Here is a 23,880-nt window from a genome sequence, read left to right on the forward strand (position 1 = left end):
GTTACAGGCTTGCCTTGCTTGTCGTTATTTGTAGTTTTAGCATACTCTCCATTGGTGCACCACAGAAATGTGATGCTGGGTTGCAATATCAGGAAAAGAAAAGAGGCATGCTGAAATTTTTTTTCTGGCTCTCCCCATTTGAGAGGCTGCAGTGAACCCTGATTTACTTCAGTAAATTATCTACATGTTCATAGAAAGCAGTGGTGGGAAGTCCCCATTTCCACCTCTGTCATGTGTCCCTGGAGTGTCAACACATCTATACTATCACATCATCACCCGCATGGCATAAGATATCAGATGTATACATTTTTTTTTGCTAGCTAAGGAAAACATGCTTCTAACACAAGATTACAGTGACTGGTGTCAGATGATGACCCATAATATAGCTGAAAATAATGCCAAAAGCCACTGCCATGAAATGAAAGAAATCAGTGTAAATTTACTGTATAATTAATTTAATTGAGGAATTAAGCACAAAGCAGAAGTGAGCACCGATTCCAGTCCTTTCTGAATTCAAATGTCACTCTTCAGAAATAACATAATATTTGAACTTGTATTACCAGTGCCAGGGTTTGCTGCTCTTCATCCAGTCCTATAAAATACAAAAGATGAGGTTCTCACCAACTGGAATATTTAACCAACCCGCTGCATTTCTCTGCATTTGAAGGGCGTTAGCCCATATTCCAGCCAAGTTATAGATGTAGTTCAGGAAATTACATTTTTCCTCCCTATATTTCCAAATGGATCATGTGGCTTCAGGTCTTTGTTTTAAGCTGATAAACAGCACTGCTGTAGGCTTTAGAATGTTTGTAAAATGAAACAAGCTGTTCCAGGAGCATGAAGCCTGCTTTCCCCCAAACCCCTCCCCCTGTGTGTATAACTGCTGTCTCCTGATTGTTCTTTGGTGAGAGTGGAAGTCACTGCAGGGCCTCCAGACTTTCAGATGCCTTTGAACTATTTGGGTGGCTCCAACCTCTGCATGTGTAGGTCATCGCCCAAGCACCCAGAGATGGTAAATATTCAGGTAAACCCTGCAGCCTTCCTCGCAGTTATCACTAACTTTGACTTTCTCTCTGTCCCTGGCTACTAACGTCCGTGCTGCTCACTCACTGTGAATTGCAGATGTCAGGAACAGTTCCGTAAACCACCTGAAGGACAGTAGCTCTGGGATAACCAACAGGGAACAAGCGAGCACGGTGATCAACGTGGTTTCCTCAAAAAAAAGAAGAAACAACACGCATAATACTGCAGCATGAGGCAGGGCTGCGTCCCTCTCTTTTCTTGGTGAGAGCCGCCTCACGGCAGGCTGCCGTGGGACAACCTAGAGCTACTCATCCCGCCGGGAGGCCAACAAGCGCCGGGACGGCAGCTCCCTGCATCCCCCGGCGCCCAAAACAACCCGCATAAACCGGCTCTCTCATCAGCTGGCGCAGAAATCGGGTCCTCCCGTCCCCGGGAGTTCCCCCTCCGCCGTCCCCTGATCTCGCAGACGAGAACGCCCCGCTCCCGAGGCGCACCCTGTTCCCTCCACCCGCCTCCGGACAGAGGGCGGACGGCAACGGGACGGAGAGCACCGCGCGTCCCGGGCGGGAAGCACTGCCCCCTCCGCACCCGTCCGACCACGGCGCACAGAGCGCCTGTGGCTCGGCGAGTCCCTCCTCGCGCGCCGTAGCGATGCTCCCGGCTTCGCTGCCCCGTGAGGCTGATTCTAAGATGGCGGCCGCGCGGGCGGCTCTTGGCGGCCGGGTCCCTGCAGCCGGGTAGAGCTCCCACCCCCGTCCCCTCCTCCGCCGCTGCACCTCCGGCGCCGCAGCGGGCCGGATCGGGCCGCGCACTGCGATCCACCGCCATGGCGGCCTTGGTGCATGCATGAGAGACGTTGCCGCACCGCTCCCTGCCGCCGCCATGGAGGAGCCGCCGCCGCCGGGGAGGTCAGTGCCGGGAGCTGCCAAATAGGGAGCTGCGTGCGGGGAGCGCGGGTCGGCAGCTGCCAGATTGTGGCTGGACGGCGGGCGGGGGCCGAGCCCTGCTGCAAGGCGGCGGGTGCGCGTCGTGCACGGGGCTCCGGCTCTGCAGCCTCAGTGCTTTCTCCTCGCGACCACCGAACCGGCAAGCGCACCGATAAGAAATCTCTAGCGGCCGCGGGTGGGTAAGGTAGTGCTTTGTGGGCGCTCGGCAATTAGCAGTGTATCGCCTCCTCCCCCCTGTCGGGCAGCGGAGCGGACCGGCGTTGTGAGGTGCTCTGCGGGACGGCTCTAGAGAGAACTTTTGCCGGAGCGGGGACTGTGGGCTGTGGAGGAGGGAGGAGAGCGCTGCGAGCGGCGGCTGTGGGCGGGCGGAGGGGTCGGAGCATCGCATCGCATCGCATCGCTGCTGGCGGCATCCTGGTCGGGAGGTGCGGCTCCGGGAAAGGCTCCCGCACAGCGGCTGCGTTGTGCGCGCTCCTCCAGCTCTGTGCCGCCGCCGCCTCGGAGCTGGCTGACTCCGCGTGGCTGTGCCCGGCTGAGAGCTGGGGGTGCAGGCTACTTCTCGGCTTAGCGTTTCTAACCGGCTGCAGAAGCGTTGCGTAAGTCCGAGTTGTTAGTTCGCTGGCGCTTATTTTTCTTTTTAAAATAACATCCCGTTGATGCGCTTCGCTCCTCGCTAGGAGGCATTCAGGAAGCGTTTGGAAGCTCTCGGGTGATCGATTAGTTCTGCAGGGCTGGAGGCGGGCGGCTTGCTGCCGTGAGCTCCGCGCCTTGTTGAGCTGCTGTTCTGCTCCGGAGGGACCAGAGAGGACGTGGGGATGCTCGCAGTTTGCATGGCAGAAGGCATGGAAAAAGTTATTTCAAAATACTTTTGCGATATCTGATTACGAATGCCAGCAGGGCGAGTAGATGTGAGTGAGTGTCAGGGTCCCTTCTTACAGTTACTTCGAGGAACGATAGTGCAAGTTAGGAGGAAAACGCTTTCAAGTGAAGTTTGCACAGCAGCGTGACCCTGGGACCTGGGCTGCCTCCGTGTAGAGAAGCAGTGCAGCGCCTCGCTGGAATACACCCAGGCATTTCCTGTCTGGGGCCATTTCTGACCTCTGCTGGATTCTGCTTTTTAACAGACAGTTTATGTGAGTCGGATGTGGGTGTGGATGGTGTGGTGGCAACTTCACCCGGAGAATGAAAACAGAATTAGTTATTTCGGAGTGAGCTGGTGGGTGGGAAGGAAACGTCGCAAAACAATTAGGTAGTCTTAATTGGTGTGGGGCAACGCATGCACTTTGCTGTGATTCACTTCTGTGTGCACTTGGTGTACTGACTGCACAGCTGCTTTGGAATTGCTTCTCTGGCTTTGTGCAATACTTTATGTCTGCATTACTTTTAAGAAAAAGTGTTGGAGGCTTTTTTCAACATAGCCAAAGTTTCTTTAGATTTTGGAGCTGTCATTAAGTATGTCGTTCTTGCTTGTGAGGTCAGAATCTTGTTGAAATCGCTGTGATGCACCAGGCTGACAGTATGAATTTCATTTGGTGGCATTGGATAGGCTGATTGTTTTCAGGCCTGCTTGCGGCATATGAATGTGTTTTTATGCTTCTCTGGCTAGCACTGCGTCAGTATAATGCATTCTTTTAAAGTTAAATTTAATTTTGTTGGGCAAGTCCTCAGCCATTCTCATTTGCAATACAGCTACATTTGCTTAAAAAGAAAGTTGATTGCTTTATTGTTGTGAGACAGCCTTTTGTGTCAGAAATCTTTTGATCTTTGTGTGAGGATTCTGTCTTGTCGGAACAGAAATGCAGTGGTACCTTTTGTATACATAAAGTAAGCGTGCAATACATTCATGGCTTTATTTGAATGATACAGTTGTTCTAAGATGTTCCAAAGCATTTAATTGTAAACTCCTCTCTAAAAGCAAACTTTTTTTCCCCCAGGGCTTCCTTTTTTTCTGGAACATATGCTTTGGGGTCAGGAGAGAGGGGAGGCAGCTCCAAACCAAAGAAGGTGCGCTTGAAGCCAGAGAGTAGGTGCTGAATTTGAGACAGGATTGCACTTGCATAAGGCTGCTGTGATTATGGATAAGGGAAATAATGCTCCTAGAAAGTTTTGTGAAGTATTCACATTTAGGTATTGATTCTTGTTACCAAGCAAACAGAAAGTTTTCAAGATTTCCCCTCGGGTTGTGTAGAACACTAAATAAAACAGGTGTCTCCTTGTTCGTGGCTTATAGGCTTTAAATCTTCTCACCTCAAACTTAGGCACTCACAAGAGCTTTATGGCACAAAATTCATTGTGGCAATAAGTGAGGCCTTAAGCAATTGCTTTGTCAGCATGCCATTTTTTGGGGCACACTGTAAAGGTGTGAAGAGCCATAGAGCTACTCTGACTTGTCCTTGGTTGCTTGTAGACCTCTTTTGTCCTGGCATAAATCCAATGCAAGGGGTGGACAAGGGAGCATGGCTGTGAATATAGAGCAGGACAGAATGGGGAATGATGGTGGAGGCTTCCTCTGCACTGGGATGTTTTTCAGTGCTCTGTCTCTCAGATTTGTTGTGGCTGTATGGTGACAGTGAATTGGGCTGTTAGTCTTCAGCATCTGTTTGGGGGAAACTCGAGGTCATGACATGGATTGTGCTTAACATACTTTTCTGGCTACCAGTCTGTATCTGTATGATTGATTGCATATCAGCAGTGAAAAAAGTTAAAATTATTTTATTAACTTAGGATGATAGCTTCCACTGGAACATTTACCACTATCCTCTTCTTGATTTTTTTTTTTTCTTCCCCTTTTACATTTAAATGAGGTAAGATGTAATCTCCATTTTTAATGTATTGAATTTTCTTGTTTACATGTGAAAGATTGGGATGGATGATTGCTCCACCTGCATGCAAATACATGAAGTGCTTGCTGAGATATCCATGGTATTTACAGGAGCAAGGATTACTCTGTGTGGTGTGGCTACTGGAGTTGGTTTTCTGTCTGCTAATTAGTGCTGCCTGTGTCAAGGTTGGTTTTACTATTATGTAAGCAAGAGGTATTGGCCCTTGTGGAATGCAAACTGCTGAGAAGAACAGACCCACCAAATTTAATGGAAAGGTTGAGGGGTGTGCAGCAATGCTTATTCTAGGGAGTGAGTTGGGAGTTTTGGAATCTTTTAAAGGTTTGGTTTCTGTGACAGCCACATATCGTAGACCATTTTAAATGTATTTTAGATACAGTTTAACAGAGGACAGGTTTTTATACTACCCACTGCTTGTTAAATAGCACATTGACCTGTGTCAGCACAGGGGGGTACAAGTCTGTCAGCTTTAGTTCTTCAGCTGTGTGGTTGGATTTACCATTGTGTGTGTGCCATTTATGTTTGCAGGGCTGTTGCTCTCCTTAAGGTTTCTTCTGCTTTTCAGTATTAACTATGTTAATGCTATGTTTTGCTTGTAATCTATTAATGATAGTTTGTTCCTTTAAAAAGGTGAAAATTGTTCTGTACTCCTCCTTGACCAGCTGCAAGCATAAAACCAAATTGAAATGTTTGATCTTACCATCCTGATTTGTATGTTACTGACTTGTCTGATGTTGGTTCACATGCAGCCCAGCAACTCTGTGTGCAGGAGCACAGCAGCTTGCCATGAACCTTCACCTTTATTTTGGATTCAGACAAGTGGGATGTAGCTTCATTGCCAAGATGAATGTGTGATGTTGTCACGAGTTGGAGGAGGAGATTTGTTCTGCTCCTGCATCCAGCTACCACTTAGCTGTGCTGAATGTTTGTATTGCTTTCTGATGTGGTATCCCGTGTCTGGTTTGCTATGCCCTTGGCTTAGCATGTTGCTAGTTTACTTGCTGATGGTTTCTCTTAGAGCAGTGTTTATAAAGCTTTTTACCATTTTAGCTCCAAAACATCCATCAGGGAAGTAGTAACAAGGTCACAGTTGGAGATGTCTCTGTTACTTCTCAGCTGCATGGTGGAGCTGCCTGTGGATGTGAAGTGCTCCAAATTGTGTATGGCATACTGTAGCTTCAGTGCATTGCCTGCATTTTCCAAAGGCTGTGGATTGACCATCCAGCACCCAGAATTAGAAAGTGCTTAGGTACCAACTTCCACTAAAAAGTACTTAACTTTCAGTGCTTCACTTTTGAGTTTCTTGCAGACTTTCACTTCATCAAAAAGATGAACTGAAATTTTGGGACCCAAACTAGGTGATAGCTTTTCTCTTCTAGGAGTAGAACGTTCCTGCTTACAAACTTCACTATTCTGACAGAACGTGTTGGGGAAGAAGAGAAATGACTGATGAAAATCAGTGGCTGTTACAGTTCTGATTATCTTTTAGTGTGGCTCTGTGCCTTCCCAATTTATCACTGTTACTTTTTTTATGAGCAGTCCTTAGGAACTGGTTTGGGATCTCTGATGCCAAGTACTTAACTGCAGCATTTATCCTTTGGATTTGTACTGTGATGTCTTTTGCTCAGACCGTCTTTAATTTGGTGATGAAATCACACTTCAGAACTTCTCATTTAAAGAAATAAAAAGGTGAAATGCTGTTCTTTTCCCAAAGATGAGTTAGGGTATATTTGGGGTTGAGAAAGTAGTACAAGCCTAATTGCTGAGGAATGAAAGAAACACAGTTACTGAAACCAATTAATAGTTGACTTCAGTTGTTCTGAGACATTGAAGATAAGGAAACTTGTATACTGGATAGGCTGGATAAAGCTCTCTTTAGTTTCTCTCCTGTTTCTGCACTTCTGACCTTTGGTTCTTTTGCTGCCTCTCTTCCTAGGCTTAAAAGTGAATGTGGAAATCTAACAAAGCCATTAGGATTTTCACAGTTGTTGTTTTTTCATGCTTTGCAGAGTGATGCCAGAATTAAATGTTTTCTCCTTTTTGTTAAAATAACTTTTGGCATGGTTTTAATCAAGTAATGCCTTGGTGTATGGGAAGAGCACTGGGAGGAAGCTCAGATCACGATGTACATGCATATGCTGTGAATGCTGTTAGGTTATCATCCAGATTTTCATGAAAACTTTAAATAGTCTAAGATGGAAAAATCAGTTAACCTTTTTCTGTTTCCAAATTTACTAGTAAAAAAGAACAAGAAGTCCTGATTATAACTATTTCTTTTTCTGAGATGAGAACATGAAGAACTGCCAAAAATGTTATGAGCTTCATTTTGTTTATTTTTATGCTTATTTCTAGTTGGTGTAATGTACAGGGGAAAAAAAAAATCACTTTCTGAATTCATTTAAATAGGTCCCAAGAACTATTATTTCTGCTTGTAATAAAAAGATATGGTGAAAAGTAGTTTGCTTTTTGATTAATTTATTTTTAACTCAGTTTGTCAGTTTGTCTTTTTCAAATTTATCAGATTTGGCTGTCAGTACCTGGTGCCTCTCTGCTGTTTCTGTAACTCTTGTTGCCTTTCCTTGTGACTGTACATCTTTCTGCTGTACATACAAAAACCAAACGCTTGGAAGCATCTGCTTAATAATTTTGGGAAAAGTGTCAAAGTATTATCAATTTACCAAACCAGCTGCAGGAGTTTCTGTGTCCTCAGAAGCAGAATATTAAGTTTGAGTTTCTCTTTTCAAATAAATGTAGCTGGTCTTGATACAGATTTCTGGTGGCTTCGTTCTGCAGTGACTTCATTCAAGTACAGTGCTCTGAAGATCTTTGTGTGAGGGGGAGCTGGCTGCAGGCAAATGGGCTTGAGGTCTGCACTAGAAATGAAGGATGTTCTTGCTTGCTGTGCCATTCTGTTCTTATTAAATGGCTCAAACTGAGATTTGCCAAGGGGGAAAAGATGTCAGTGGAAATCAGTCAGGGATGAACTGGTTGGCTCTAAGCTTTGAATTAGGTTGGTTGTTGTTTTGTTTTTTTTTTTCCCCACAGTAATTTTTTTTCTTCCTTCTTAACTTATGTGGAAATACTGTTTTGTTTTATTGCATTGAAGTCTTGCTACAAACTGCTGTTGATCTTGCAGCAAAAATACTTGTTTTGTGCTTCTCTTAGGCTGTAGCTGATCTGGAATTTGTTGTCCTTGGTGCTTAACTGTTAGTGTGGCTCTTGCAGTATAAGCCCATAGCCTTCATAGCAGCTTCAAGTGTGTGTTTGTGCAGCCATGCAATAGGTTAATTTTTGAGTGGAAATAAGGTATAAATAATGAGCAGAAGATGTTATTACAGTGCTGCTAACGTATTCTGGCTACTTACTAATGCAGTCACATTCTTTCTGCGTTTATTTTCTGTGCCGCAGTGCACTTGTTCATAGGTTTATACATAAGCTATTGGCATGGTGTAATTCAACCAGTTCTTGGACTGATTACCTTAACCATCTTCTGTGTTTATCATTGCTGCGGATATAGAATCACATTAGTTCCAAAGATGACCCAGACTGGAAGTTCCATTTCTCATCTCCCAACAGCCCTGTCTTCTCTCACTCTCCCAAACTAGGGATTTCTGCCGTAATGAAATTTGCTAGCACAGTATTATGTGTATTTGGTTGCCCAGTTGAATTCGAAGTGATTGAAGTTGGAAAAATTCTGCTGACAAAGGCATTCTAGCTAAGCTGAATTGTTTTGACAGAAGAAGTGAAGAACCAGGGTTGGTATGTTCCATTACACCTGCGTATCTTGGGTGCTGGTGACCTCTGGCAAAGTGTCACTGGAAACCAGCAGGAACAGACATATTCCAGTTTGCTTCATGTGCAGCCAGAAGAGTGGGACTGAGGGAACGATTTCACATCATGCTCAGTGTGTTTGATCAGCAGGTTGCCTTTTCTTTCCCTTGGTCTCTTCATGAGACAAAGGCAAACTTGTTCTGCAGAGGGACTTTGTTTGGATCCTGATGGACAACAACCTGGACATGAGCCAGTAGTGTGCTCCTGCAGCCCAGAAGGCCAACAGTATCCTGGGCTGCGTTAACAGGGGGGTGGCCAACAGGGACGGGCAGGTGATCGTATCCCTCTACTCTGCCCTCACGAGGTCCCATTTGGAGTACTGTGTCCAGGCCCGTGGCCCCCAGTACACAAGGGATGTGAAAGTGCTGAAGTGGATCCAGAGGAGGGCTACAAAGATCATCAGAGGGCTGGAGCACCTCTCCTGTGAAGAAAGGTTGAGGGAGTTGAGTTTGTTTAGCTTGGGGAAGAGAAAGCTCTAGGGATACCTCATTGCAGCCTTCTAGTACTTGAAGAAAGCTTGCAAGCAGGAGGGGGTCTGACTTTTTACATGGGTAGACAAAGATAGGACAAGGGGAAATGGCTTTAAGCTATACGAGGGGAGATTTAGGTTAGATGTTAGAAAGAAATTCTTTGCTCAGAGGGTGGTGAGGTGCTGAAATGGATTGCCTAGAGAGCTTATGGCTGCCTCATCTCTGGAGGCATTCAAGGCCAGGTTGAATGGGCCTCTGGGCAGCCTGATTTGGTGGGTGGCAGCCTTGTCCATGGCAGGGGTGTTAGGTGATCTTCAAGGTCCTTTCCAACCTAAGCCATTCTATGATATCCCTGAATTCTTTCTGGATCTAGCACTAATGTGGCTGTAGAGTTTTCACTTGAGCATCTTGATCCAATGGGTAACTGATGTGCTGATGTACCAGAAAGTTAACATGATCCCCATCAAGTCAACTGCTGAGCTTATGATTGTTGGCTTCTGTGCGCATACTAAGCCTTTCTCTGTTCCTCTGAAAGGAAAAAAAGCATAATGATATACAGCTCAGTTTGAATTACTATGTGGTATTATTTCTTCTTTAAAATGTTTTTTGGAGGTGCTTAGCAATTTGAAAAAAAATACAGAAATGTGCTGTATTTCTGCCTTAAGATGTTTTAAGGTGGCAGCACAGTGAAATATTTTATCCTTCCCTCAAATAACTTACTGGCATTATCTTTGTTAATGCTATCTCTTCTTCAAACTTTCTTCTAGATTTAGCAGAAGTTTCAGGATCGTTTTTTACCGATTTGTATTAGCCTTGACTTTGATGTGCTTTACATAATATCTGTTTTTATGAGAAAGTGATGAAAGGTTCAATGTGACAAAGTAAATATTTACTTCTTTGCTTTCTGAAAAAGGGGGGAATTGATGCTTTTAGCAAGACAAGGGTTAGCCACTTCCTCTAGAAAGGAAGAATGCTGCAGGTGGAAAGGTGGTAGTAGGGATATACAAATAGGGCTAGAGAAACATGCTTGAAAAAGGTCCTGAGAAATGGAAGGAATTGGCGGTCTTGCTTTATACTTACCAACTGGAAGAAGAGCTGCAAGGGCAAACTGTTTTAGAGAACAGTGCTTTTTTCTTTGTGCTTTTTCATATCGTTTTCATGCCAGTAGAAGCGATAAGCTGAAGTTCCCTTTTTTCCACTGTAAAGTTTCTGTTAGGTCTTCTAACAGAAGCTCTTCTGCCAAGCTTTACTATCAAGTTTAGTTATCCAGATGCCTCTTTTCTGGAGTAAAGCAATGACTACAAGATTTACGACCTGGAAACAAAGTTCTTGCTGCTTTTTCCACTAGAGTGATTTTGCTTTCAGTGCTTTTTGTTGTAGTGCTGAGATGAAGCACAGGTGTCTGTGTGCTCTTATTTTCTGTGACATGTGGGAAGGCAGAAGGTAACAGATGCCCGTTCCAGTTCTTTACACAAAAACATAGGTATTTGCCAAGAAGCAATATTTTCCACATGCAGTGAAGTTTTCCTTTTTTTCTTTTCTTTTTTCCCCTAAACAAGGCCTAACAGAGAGATGGTGCTTGGTGGAAATCTAATTATTTTTGCCCTTTGTACTTTGAAGACTTTTCTGTTCTTACAAAATTATTGCATTAGAACCTTCAAGTGGAATTTATCTGCTGTTTATCTTGGTGGTAGCGATTCCCATTCAGGAAAAGGAATCAAAAAGCTTGGTGCTTACCCAAATTATCTTAAGGATAACAGATTGAAAAGCCAGACATGTCCTCAGTTTCAAGTACAATTTAATTATACTGTTAAAATCTCATATAATATAATTCCAAGTTTGGAACAATAAACCTTAGTAACATGTGGACAGCAGTCATGAGTTATTGGTGACTAAGGTTCAGTGCTGACTACACAGAAATTCTGAGCTGAGGCATATAAATTTCAAATCTGAATACAAAAGCAAGCAAACATCTTCATTACTGTCTGTCACTATTATGCTTTAGTGTGAATCTAATTTTTTTTTAGCTGTGTTTAGATGTAGTCACAATAGAATTATGATGTATGCCATTCCAATCTCTGTGCTAGTTACAGAATTTTCATGTCCTGCTGACCAGACTATTTTTTTTCCTCATTAGCACTTAGCCAAATTTGTACAGGATTTATTTAGCAAAAAGTTTTATTTGTCTGAACTGTGAACAAATTCCTGTTGTTCTGAAAAAAAACAAAAAACCAACCATACAACAGCAACAAAAAAACACACCTTTTTTTTTTTCTTGCCTTTTTACCAACGTCTTTTATATTTCTTTTGTTGCCATTAATCTGTTTGTAATATATGCTTAAAATGCACCATCTGCAATCACTTGCATCTAATATTTGCACATGTAGATCAGTAAGAGAAAATTGTATGCAAGAATGGTTTTATAGTGTTTTCTGCATTCATCAGAAACTTTTCAGAACCAAGAAATTAGAGCTGCTGCTGACGGAGCTGTGCTGTGTTTAGCAGCTCTGACTGCAGACTCCTTTGTTGTTCACTTTCAACAGATGGCTCTCTAAAAGCACGCGTTTGCATTGCTAGCAGCTGCAGCACCATCACGATTTGCAATTCTGTGCTTGTCAGTATGTTGGTTATCTTGGAAATAAAATGTTTGCAACTGGATTTAGGGGTAGCTATGTTAGTTTAAAGAAGGTTCTCTTGGCTGTGTCTGGTGACTGTGTTTCTATCCCCTTAGCTAATTGAAAATGTGCAAAACAAAGAGCAGGCTAATGAACTTTTTTCTTCCTACATATTTTAATTACCGGACTGTATTCTGGTTAAAGAGCGTATGTATGAGAAATTAACTCTTTACCTTAAAAACAAAGATATTGAGTGTCAAGAACTCGGTGGTGGTTTGGTGGTGGACTTTGTACAGACCTTGAAATGCAGTGCATGGGAATGGCAGCGTGCCCTGGGAAGTACCGAGAATCCCCCTGGGTATATGAAAGATGTAAGCTCTTCAGGAGCTGTTTGCAGCAGCCTGGGGAAAGGCCTGGCTGCAGCACTCCTGTAGTGGCCTTGTTCTGACTGCTGCCTTGTGTTACTGCTGAATGCTGAGAGTTCAGGTGACCTCTGCTGCTTAGATTCCCAGAAGTTTTAAGCTGGGTGTGGGATGATAAATGGTGGCTTACCTGATACATGTAAGCACCTAGTGTATTTGAACTCCTGCTGATGAGGATCAAGGGCAGCTGGAGAAAAAAGAAGTTTATCTCTGTATTGCTCTCGCAGTTCTTAACATGCTGTTGTTTTCTTTGGTCATTGTTTCTTTGGTGTGACATCTCTTTGGCGTGTCTTTAGCCTACTCAATTCTAACTTGTTCCAATGTGGTCTTCAGTCTTTTCATTTGTTAATTTATTCTTAATAATTTTTCTAATTTATTTTTAAACTCTGAAATGAGTGGCATCTCCTTTTAGCTTGACTTTTGGTTGCTCTTAAAATGTAGAGGATACGGGGTGACTGCACATGCCCATAAAGCAGTGGAGATGAGGTGCTGTGTGACTGCTGGTTTCCTACTGCTGAAGCAAGCTCCCAGACCTTGTGCTGCCCATCATGCTGCTTCAAACTTCGTACCCCGGTTCTTCCCTCTCCTGGTTTTGTTCGCAGACCTTTGAAAATCTGGAAGATATAACTCAATTTTCCCGATTGAGCTGAAATATTAGATATATTGCCAACACTTTGATTTAGTTTAAAAATAAAATGTCTGGTGTCAGACACATGCAAGAAGCTGAAGAAATTATCTTTTTTTTTTTTTTTCCCCCAGATACTGGTTGAAGTGCATGGTGATGTAACACACAGTAGTTACTTGTTGGAATCTTCTTGGTTATTTATTTTTAGTTATTTCAAAGCTGTTGGGTTTATTTATGTATGCATGTGTTTATTTTTTTAACCACACTGCTCTTGCAACTTTCCTAATATTCCTGATTTATGTTTCTTGGCCATGGTCTCTTCTGTATTCCAAGAGTAAACCTGCTGAGAAGCATTTTGCTCATTAAAATTGAGGATGGAAGCAGCTTGCAAATAGTCTACTGTGAAGACTGTGCACTTCCAATTTTCCTCCTAAGCATTGGGCTTTATCTGTCCTAAGTACATTTGAAAATGAGTAACTTCAGTTAACATCCATCTAGATTTTGCTTTTCGTGCGTACCCTTAATTGCAATTAAGATGGTTTTCAGTGGCTGTAGGGGGAGAAGACCTGAGTTCATAGAATCATAGAATGGCCTGGGTTGAAAAGGATGATAATGATCATCTAGTTTCAACCCCCCTGCTATTTGCAGGGTCGCCAGTCACTAGACCAGGCTGCCCAGAGCCACATCCAGCCTGGTCTAGTTCTTGGGAGCAGACAAGAAATCTGCTTTTCCAGTATTGCCAAACTCAGTTAAAACAGTACCTAGGAACCAACAATGCTGTGTAATAACCAACACTGTCATTTGATTTAGGCTTGCCAGTAGTGCATTTTAAAGGTGCATGGATTTAACTAATCTTTGATTCGTGAAAGTAAGCAGTGCACTAGCATTACAAATGCTACGCTAGTAATCTAACACATCTAAATCTATTGTTAAAGTGACAACTGTTCTTAATGCCAGAGAATTGCTACTGGTGTTCATGTGTGTCTCCAAGCTATTTGATTTTGTGTGGGTGAAAAATCCTTACATCAGTTTAGTCCTACCTGTGTACTTCCTTTAGTTCATAACCTATGTATTGAGTGCGGTGCTGTACAATGAGGCTTTCATTGATGAAACTGAGTCCTTGTGTTCCCTGGCAGTGATTGGAGCTCTGGCTTTATTTATGTACTTCTCAAGCACACAAACCTTAATCTGTGCATGCTGGATTTTTGCACTTGAGTTGCAGCCGATGTTCTCCTCCCTCTGAAAAGATCAGCCCATCCTGTCAACTGCTAACATTGTGGTTGGGCATGGTTGCTATTTGACAATGTGACTTCTGGTTCTGTATGTCTTGTGATAAATTTGCCAGTGTTTTTTACAAATTAAAGAACTGCTTACCCAGAAAAATGTGTCTGAATTGTAAGTGAGGCCTACTGAGTCCCACTGTATACATATGCATGTAATTCAGGTGTGAGGTTGAAGGGCTTTTTGAATACATTTGGCCTTCGTGCCCTCTCATCAGGCATAGCAGGAAAGACGAGCCATTGGCTTCTAAGGAAGGAATTGGCTTATGGGCCTTAAAGATCAGTTCAGCCAGCTTGGCGAAGAGGTGTAGTCATTATGCTCTTAGAAGAGCTTACTCATTTAAAAACAAAAGGGAAACAGTGTCCTCACTGGTCTTTTACAGCAAGGTAAGCTGTCCTTGTTTAAAACTGTTCTGGCACTGAGCCCTCATACAAGCGCCAGGCCCCACAGAGCATCAGCACCCCACCCTCTGCCTTGAACAGCCAGTGAGATCACTGGACAAATAAATAGTTCCATAAGCATTGGAAGTAATGACTTCTTGTTTCATGTGGTCTGGTCTCTTGTGGTTGATCTCTCTTTGGCAAACTCAGAGGGGTGTGCTCTGCCTGAAGTTTTCTCTGCAGTAGCGTTGTTTGCAAGAGCTCTTGGGAACAAAATCCTTTTGGTGTCCAAAAAGATGTAAAATTGCGTTCTGCTTTCCCAGCTCAGCATTTACAAGGTTTGTCGGAGTAAATTATATCCAAAAAGGCTTCCTTGTTGTATTTGACCAACGGTGCTTACTCAAGTAGGATTGTTAGAAGACACACAAACTGTGTGATTTCTCAGGGGTAGGGAACCAGTTAGAAGTGTTGCTGGTGTTTGTGTGGTTATCATTATGGCCAAATTCACTGTAGGGTCTCCTTAAGCTACAGATGGTGCTACGGTACCACCTTATTCTTTGGTAACCTCTGAAGTTTATTTGCAGAAATTAGCAAGCTTGACTGCCTTATTCTTGAAACTGTAACGTGAGAAGAGTAATTTCACACACTAAATGGATCCACATCTTTGGGGAGAGCAAGGCTGTTCTGTGTGTTAGGATATTTATTTCTGGTTGTAGCCTAAGGCAAAGAAATGATTCAGTATCTGATTTTTCTTAATCTTGCTGCTGTGTTACAGGCTGGCACTATTCTGACATATTCTTTGTGCAGACACTCAGGCTCACTCTGCCAGAGCATGAGTAATGTTCCTTGTCTGCCTCAAAAATAACAAGGAAAATGCTCCTTGTATTTCAGGTGGAATTGTCATGGAAGTGATCAGGTGCTGATGCTAGTTATATTCTGTCTGATGTAGGCCAAGCATTTCTTTGCCTTCATGCCTTTCGTCAGAGTCAAGATGGTGTTGCTTGCATGCCTGCTTCAGAAATAAAATGTGTGAGGGGTTGGGGACAGCCTGCATTTTTTCCCCTCATTCCAAGTTAAAGGGATGCATGCTTTGCCAGCTGTATGTTAAAGCAAACTATCTGCAGATGTGGCATCAGCAAGGATTGGTGGTGATAAGAGGAGTGTGGGGATCTTGGTTTCCTGGGAGAAGGAGAGAAGGGAAGGAACTGCTGTGCTTTGAGCTGCAGCCCATCTGTGGCATTCAGTCCATCACAGGCTTGTTCTGGCCTCGGGGTCCTCTCCTCTTTCCTTCTCTCTTCTTACCCTGTGTAGGTAAACACCAGATGGCTAGAAAGGAATAGCAAAAAGGTAAATACCCTGTCCTGCCATTTACATTTACGTTCCCCTGAAGCTTCAGTTGTCCAAAATATTTTATTATTAGTGGTACTTTTTCAGGTTGCGAACAATTCAAATGATATGTTACTGGTGCGGCAGTGAGACGGTTAACAGACCGTCTTTGTTTCTAACACGTGAATTTGCTTTATAAATCTCCTAATAAGTTATTGTGGAACAGAAAATGTACTGAAGTTCAGTTAGTTGTTAGTGTTGTCCTCTGAGAGTAGTGTTGTTGTGGTACATCACTTGATTGCTCAGCGGAGATGGAGTTGGTAGTGTTACTGCGTCCAACTGCCACTCTGCTGATGTAATCATATGGTGGGGCAGAGCAAATGTTCCCCAGGAGGAGTGAAAGACTATCTAACATTGCTAGTTGTTTGTTGTCTTTGTCATGCTTTATTTTTAAAGCAAACCCTTATTTGAGGGTGCATGCCTGCCCCATCCTGCTTGTTTTACTTCTGACCTCTTCTCCGGAGAGAAAACTGCACTGGAAGTTTAGTATAAATCTAGCCTGGAGTTTACATATGAAAAGTGATGTGTGTGGTGGTTTCTTTTCTTTTGTTGGTTTGTTTTGGTTTGTTTATTTTTGCCATTTTAGCTTAGGGGCAGACCAACTCCTGGCATGGGCTTATGTCAGAAGTGATTCGAAGGAGAGGCTGGGAGTTTTTGAAGGGGAGAAGGGAAGACCAAAATCACTATAAAACAGAGTTCGGTTGGATCATTCTACAATAGAACTGTGTGATACCAGGCAGGGGTTTCTGGAATATGCCTGTTCCTTGCTGAAGGAGAAAACTGTAGTTTTATCATTGAAGGATTCAAAGTATATTAGAATTTGGGGCATTTTAAAAGATAAGTCAACGTTTTTAAAAAGGTTGTCTTGTGATACTTTACGTAAGACTACTCTACAATGCTTGCCTAAATGTCTCTAAGCAGACTTCATGGTGTTCTTCCAGTACTTAAAGGGGTCTTGTAAACAGGAGACAGACTTTTTATACAGCTAGATAATGACAGGATAAGAGGGAGTGGCTTTAAACTAAAAGAGGAGAGATTTAGATTAGGTGTTAGGAGGAAATTACTTATTCAGAGGGTGCTGAGGCACTGGAACAGATTGCTGGAGAGCTGTGGATGCTCTATCTCTAGAGTGCTCAAGGCTAAGCTGGATGGGACCCTGGGCAGCCTGAGCTGGTGTTTGGCAGCACTGCTCACAGCAGCGGGTTGGATCTGGCTGATCCTTAAGGTCCCTTCCAACACATACAACTCTGTGGCTCGGTGATTCTATAAAATGTAAATGGCAGTGGAAGTTACCACTTGGGGCTGAAAAGCTCTTCTGCTTGATTCTGTGCTGACTTTGCAAGGATACGTGCTTTGTTTTGAACTCAGTGATTCAGCATCCAGTTGTTAAGCTAACCATCTTTAACTTCAGATTTGAAAAACTTTTATACATTATCTTAATTTCATGTTTGCATAACCTCTGAGTTCTTTTAAAGTATTAAAGTATATAAATCTGCATCTTTCCTAAGGGTCCAAGTCATTGAGACTAATGAAAAAGTTACTGTGAAGAACCTGTTGTCTTCTTGTTACAGAAAAAAAGCTTTGGGATTACTTCATATTAAAGATCAGTGGAAAATACATCAAATGCATCCAGGTCTCATGGGCTAGATGTTGGTTTTGTGAATGGTAGAGAGTGTTTTCAGAAAATTGGGAGTTACCTGTATGGTGTCTGCAGTTTAGAGGCACGGAGGATGGAAGGGAAATCCTTTGCTGTCATTTCTGCCACTAAGTAGACTGATTTTCCTGTGTTGTATTTGAATTGTTTAATATACCTCTTGATTTAGAGCTGCCACAAGTTTTCTGAGGAACAAATAAATTGTATTTAAGGTTTTCTTTACTTTGTATTCTCCTAGTTGCACTCTTTGACTATATCCTCTTTACTGCATGTTACTTACAAAAGGGTAGGAGTTGGATGGTTGGAATGTTGCCTGAATGAGTCTGAAGAGAGGTGGAGAAAATTCACATGACTGTCGTTGCAGGAAATTGTGGAAGATTCACGCTGGTTCACAGAATGCTTGGGATGTATTGATGGATTAGCTTTCTAAACAGATACTGCAAGTAAAAAAAATACAGAATCTTTAGTGACTTGGTTTAACTTGATCTTTTCAGGAAAGAGTGCAAATCAGAAGATGCTACTTGCAAGATCTCTGAATCCGAACCCGAGGAATTATCAGATGAAGCAAGTGCTGACACCTTCTATGGAACTTCTCCTCCTAGTACACCCCGCCAGATGAAACGTATGTCAACAAAGCATCAGAAAAACAACGTTGGGAGACCTGCTAGCCGATCTACTTTGAAAGGTAGGTGTTTTGGTGTTTTTTTTTTTTCCATTTTTGGCTATAAGATGTCATAGTAGCAGCCTTCTGTTTCATAAAAAAGGAAACATACAGAATATGGAGTGGGACTCTGAGGTGCAAAACAAAATGACACTGATTCAAATTTTTAAGCTAATAAATGCATTTCAGAGATTTTCAAAAGATGCAGCCATATCTTTTACCTATTTCTTTGACTCAGATGTTATAAAATGTCAATTCAGTGATGCTTTCCTTTTTTCTGAAGTGTTAAACTTGGACTATGTAAAGAACAGGATGTCTTTCTCCCTTTTTAGTGCATTGGAAATGTGTGAAACTGAGCGCAACGTAATGCTTAAACCGAAACCTCTGTCCACTCCACCCCTACTTCCTGAAGCTCTCCTTCCTTATAAAATTAAGGGCTATCCAGTGTGCTGAAGACTAGAGAAATATTGGAGCCTACAAAGGGAAGCTTTTTCTTAGTTTATCTCAAGCTATTAAGTCGTTTTTCAGTCAAAAGAAGAGGCTTAGATTTCAGTTTATTTTTTTAGGATCTCAGTGCCTTTTCATGAAAAATTTTATTTAGGGTGAGTTCTTTTTCACAGAGCAGGAATCTCTGAAAGCCTTCTAGTTAATTGAATGCATGGTAAGGAGTCTAGCAATCTTTACATTAGTCCTCTGTAACAGAAGACTTGGTCTTTCTTATAGATGGAGGATACTAGAAAGCTCTGTGACTCACTAAATACCAAGACTATTAATTGAAAATGGAAAATCAAACCAGGTGAAAGATACTTGTCTTTTGGTACTCCTAAGAAAACATGAACATCAGGTGGTATTTTGCACCTCCACCCTTTCCTTTGAGGACACCTTAATGCTTCTTTTTCTTTTTTTTTCCTGTTCTTCTTTCTCACCTTAAGTGAGAATTTGAAGCACTGAATAAGGATAAATCAAACACTATAGAAGCAGGAGGTACCAGAACACCCACAAACAGAAAGTGGTAAACACCACTTGGATCACACCGTGTGTAAATATTTTTTGTCAAAAGTTGTAATTGTTGTCCTGGCAAAGTCCTTTGGAAATGCCTAACATGTGAATGTTTAGATTCCTTAAAATTCCTGAACTGTCCTTGCTTGTAGTTGGTTTTTTCATGTTCTCTGAACACAGAAAAAAAATAGCACCTCTGATGTAATGGATGAAGATTTGGTAGAGAAGTCCTGAAGAAAAGCTGCACTAACTGATAATTTTTGGAGTCATTTTAGTGGATACATTGTTCTCCTCTGTAACTGCAGCATTCTCATGCAGCTTATGGGATGATGGCCAGTTCTAAAAAATATCCTTGTTAGTTGTCAGAGATGAAATCAGCACTGAATAGAATATAATCTATTTCTTATAAATGAATCTCATACCTGTTGTACATATTTATTGAACTCTTATTTCCAAGGTCTCTGGAGGTGAACCAGAGAGTGCATTCTTGGATGGAGCTGAGAAGGTCCTGTGGGTTGGAGGTGCAACTCTCTTACTGGGCAGTGGTTCTTGAAATATAAAGAAACTTAAGTAGGTGCTGCTGCTTATTAGGAGAAAACTTGGAAACTAGAAGCTGATAGTAAAATCTGATAAGTAAACATGAGATCTTATGAATCTGTTCTTCCCCGACACCTGTTGTCTAGGTAATGAGACTGCCAAATTCCAGGCATTACAGGTATTATACATTGTGCATTTTCAGTCTTTTATTTCTCAGGTGCTTCACAAGTTGTAATATTATAGAGTTCTCTTTGAATCTGAGTTGGGCATTTCCAGAGAGTCAGAAATCTTGTATATAAAAAACATTCTACAACAATAGTAGACAATCTTAGCCTTTATCCGGGCAAATATTATTTATCTTTAGCTATAAAAATCCAGCAAGTTGGAATTGAATCTTGACAAAGACATTTGAATGTTAACAATTTAAATCATGGGCTTTCTCCACGTCCTTTCTGTTACTGTTGGGGGGAAAAAACGAAGTCATTTGACTCCTAAACACATGAGATCCATATGTTTTAATGTCAGAATGGGATTTTCTGTTCTTTTGCAACTTTGTCTGTTCGTATCTTTTAAATGCTTTTCTGTCCTCCAGTTAGTTGAAAATTAATCACTGCATAGAAACAGCAAAACGGATAGGATATATGTGCTATAAAGTGCCAAGGTTTATAAAAGCCAAAAATTAAGGAAGAGTTTTTAAGGCTAACTACGGCCAAGAACGTCTCTGTGTATTTCAAAGTTCTGTGCTCTTAAGGAAAAAAATGATAAAGCACATAGTTATCGGAGAGGTTATTTTCTTTCCAGGAAAAGAAATGAAATGGAAGTTTTTGTTATTTATCTAAGTAGAGTTACCTTGATTGGAAGGCACTTCATTGATTTATCTTCATGGGAGACTGGACGCAGTGGTAAAGCATCTCACTAAACTACCATCCTCTAGTGTTTCAGAATAAATGTCGCAATAAAGAACAACGTAATTTGGAAGAAATCAAACCCCCTTGCATTCCAAACTTGTCCTCAGATATCAGAAGGGCTGGGAGTGGCTGAGCTTAGATTCTGAGTAATGCCCAATCCAGCCCTATAAGTCTGGGGATGTTCAGTATATGAGGGCACTACCCAGTTAATCTAGCGGCATCCAAATGGGCTCCCACAGCCACTCTTAAAAGAGTTTGGGCCACACCCAGACTAAGAACGCTCATGGCTAGATTAGTGAATAGTTCAGTTTATTAAAGAAATACCATGATTATGGATTCACAAATAGCTTGCTGCCCAATTCATCTAGCAACGTCTCTATGGGCTCCCATGACCACTCTTAAAGAGTTCAAGCTGTGCCCAGGCTAAGAGTGCTCATGGCTGGATTAATGAATAGTGCAGTTTATTAAAGCAACAGATTACTGGTTCTTTTGAATTGCTGGTGATAAATACACTGTGTGCAAAGCATATGAGCTTTACGAAGAACATGAATAATATGTCTGACTACAAATGCATTAAGTTATAAACAGCTCAGAAATTTCTACGTTTCCTTGGGAAGCACTCAGTATAACCAAATATGTGAATTTACCTAGTGGGCATCCCTATGGGGGGGGGGGGAAGAGGCTCAGCCTGTTTACTGATCCCAGAAATCAGAGATGCACCTTGTCTGACATCCAATGATATTTTCCCTGACATCCCCCCTCTCCTAAGCCATCTGTATACTATTTCTTATTTTTCGGGTGGAACTTGAGTGACTCTATCATATATACCTTTGTTTATGGTTGGTGTGTAGTTATCTCACCTCTCTTTTAAAGAAATAGGCTAAAAAGTAAAGAGCACAGGCTCAGTGAGGAGTGGTCACTCCTTGAAGACAGGTAGTGTTTGGGGTAGAAATGTGTTTTGGTATTACAGTGAACATGTAATGAGCATAGTTCACCAAAGGATGGCACTTTGTCAAGAGATGGCAGAGATGGCAGACTGTTAGCCCGAGGGAGCAAGTATGCATCTTAACAGTTCTGTAGTACCATCAAGTTTTTGTCTGTCACAGAACCTGGACATGGCGTCTTCACTCTGCTCCACCCTCCATTACATTCCTCTGAGAGTCAGCACATTGAGCTCCCTGATATTGCTAACACCTAAGGTTGCCTAGGAACTTCTATGGAATGGATGCCATCCAGACCAGCTGCACTCTGCTTTTGTACTCTGGTGAACAGTGCCATACCTTAATTTCCAAGTCACTTATAGCAATCATCTCACAGTAACAAAGCAAGTTACGTGCTGAAACTAGTCACAGATATTCAATCATAGTCAAGGATCAAGGGTAGGGCAAATGTCTGTGTTCTAGCTTGAACTGGAGAATTCATGAATTTGAGATATGCAAGAAATCTGTCTCATGTGGCACAAGTGATAGGAAATTATGTGAAAACTATGGTGGCACAGAACTACAGAGCAGAAGTTGTCTGTGAAAGGAAAAGGAAGGATTATTAAAGTTATGAGAATGATAAATAAGAGTATTTGAAGTTGAGGTTACATAAACAAATAACATTTTGAGGGAATGATGCAGTTGCACATCTTTGAATGGCCTCATTTTGTGCTTGATAGCACACGAGATTCTGGAACCATGACAGAGTATACTCTTTGGCAGAGAATGAATGCTATAATCAGAAGCTAAGTAGAGAACAAGGATCTGTCACTTTGGATGGGCAATAATTGCTTTTGAGTGCTGGTTACTCTTGTTTATTTTGTTTTTTTTTCTGACTCAGATCCTGTTCCTATGCACACGTGAACTTCTAGTTGTCAGCTGTTTTAGCTGATAGGGTCCCAAACACAATTTCCTTGTCTTTTCTCTACAACTACACCTCAGTCTGCATTGATTCAGCTGAACTCATAATTTTGTTTTGTAGGGAAGCTGTCAGTTCTTGTCCCCCCTTTTGTTTTGGAAGGACTTCTCAACAGCAGAGAGCCTGTGCAGGCTCAGGGGAAGAGGCAGAGGCTGACTGCGGCCACCTACGTGATTTCTGTTATGACTGTGATTCATACAATGGGAATGTACTCAGTACTCAAAAGAATTTTGGCCGTGTGTCATTTTTTAATTCAAGTTGCTGCTTATTTATATATTACGATGTGTTCCTGGATGCAGCTTGTATCGTCTCTCTTAATAAGGGGTATAAAAATTAGTGCTGTATGTTAAATAAGGTGCTAGCAAGAGTGTGCACATAAGTGTACTGTTCCTATTGCATCTTACTACTTTGTTGCATTTCAGACTGACTTAAAGGAGTCTTTTGACTTTTGATCAGTTGATTTTTTTTTAATTTTATTTTATTTTCATTTTTTGAGTGAGGTCTTTAAGATCCCAGACTCTAATGAGCCTCTCCATTCCCCTTAGGTTAGTTGTTACTTGGTCATAAGGCCTCCCTGCCTCATCCAGCGTTACAGATAATGGCAGCTAAAAAACTGTTAGTATAGCCTAACTTGCTTTACAAGTTATGTCATACCTATGATATAGAACTACAATAAAATTTCCAGTAGAAACTCATTCAGTTGTATCATTGACTTTAACATTTATTGCAGAATTGTCAGATATATTCAAGTCATTAGCATTTGTTTATGCAAAAACCTGAGAGTACTTTGAAACCATTTGTGGTTTATTGTGCGAGGGCTTTGTTAGGATTGATGAATATTCAAGTATTAAGACACTTTAGTTGTCTCATAATCACATTAACTTATTTTTATTTTTCTGTTCTGTTGAGATGGGAAACTGAAGATGAGTATAAAAGGAGAATAACATGTTAAAAAAAAAAAAAAGTGATTTAGAACCTGTGGTAACTAGAATGTAAGTTCACTGAGTGATTTAATTTGTTTTACCTGGTTACCAACATCTTTAATATCAAAGTGCTGTTAAGTCAATCTATTTCTAATCTGCTGAGTTTGGGAGGTTTGGTTGTGTGTGTTTCATCTCTGCTAATTTCCTTAATCATCCTCCTTTCCTGCAAATGCAGAGCATGTGTTCTTGCTGCTTTGTCTTAGCTTTTTGGGCTATTGTCTCCTTGCAGCAGCACCAGTTGTGACGTGGAATGCAAGCTAATAACGCTCAGCAGCACTTTCAGACTGGTGCTGACTAATATGAGTAGTTAGCAACCAGTAAGAATTTGGTGCTGCTGTCCAACACAGAGTGTTTGAGTAGATAAATGTAGAATCAATGACAGTGAATTTCATAGCTGATAGCTTTCCATTTTCAGGAGC

General features: G+C 41.8%; 1 protein-coding gene across 4 annotated transcripts in view; it reads left to right on the forward strand.

The window, feature by feature from the left end:
- The first annotated feature begins 1,803 nt into the window (after nucleotides 1–1,803).
- The window catches only part of MAP3K4 (mitogen-activated protein kinase kinase kinase 4), a 69,940-nt gene continuing 47,863 nt past the window's right edge, over nucleotides 1,804–23,880 (forward strand). For 3 of the 4 annotated variants that reach the window (XM_042876960.1, XM_042876973.1, XM_042876966.1), the window contains exons 1-2: nucleotides 1,804–1,931; nucleotides 17,969–18,159. In XM_042876960.1, coding sequence (XP_042732894.1) covers nucleotides 1,870–1,931; nucleotides 17,969–18,159 — 253 coding nt within the window. In that variant the 5' untranslated portion in view covers nucleotides 1,804–1,869. The remainder of the gene's footprint in view (nucleotides 1,932–17,968; nucleotides 18,160–23,880) is intronic. The other variant, XM_042876980.1, reaches the window with a different exon arrangement.

Source organism: Lagopus leucura, unplaced genomic scaffold (assembly GCF_019238085.1).
Source record: "Lagopus leucura isolate 7727_CA_CO unplaced genomic scaffold, USGS_WTPT01 Super-Scaffold_73, whole genome shotgun sequence".
In the NCBI taxonomy this organism is placed as follows: Eukaryota; Metazoa; Chordata; class Aves; order Galliformes; family Phasianidae; genus Lagopus; species Lagopus leucura.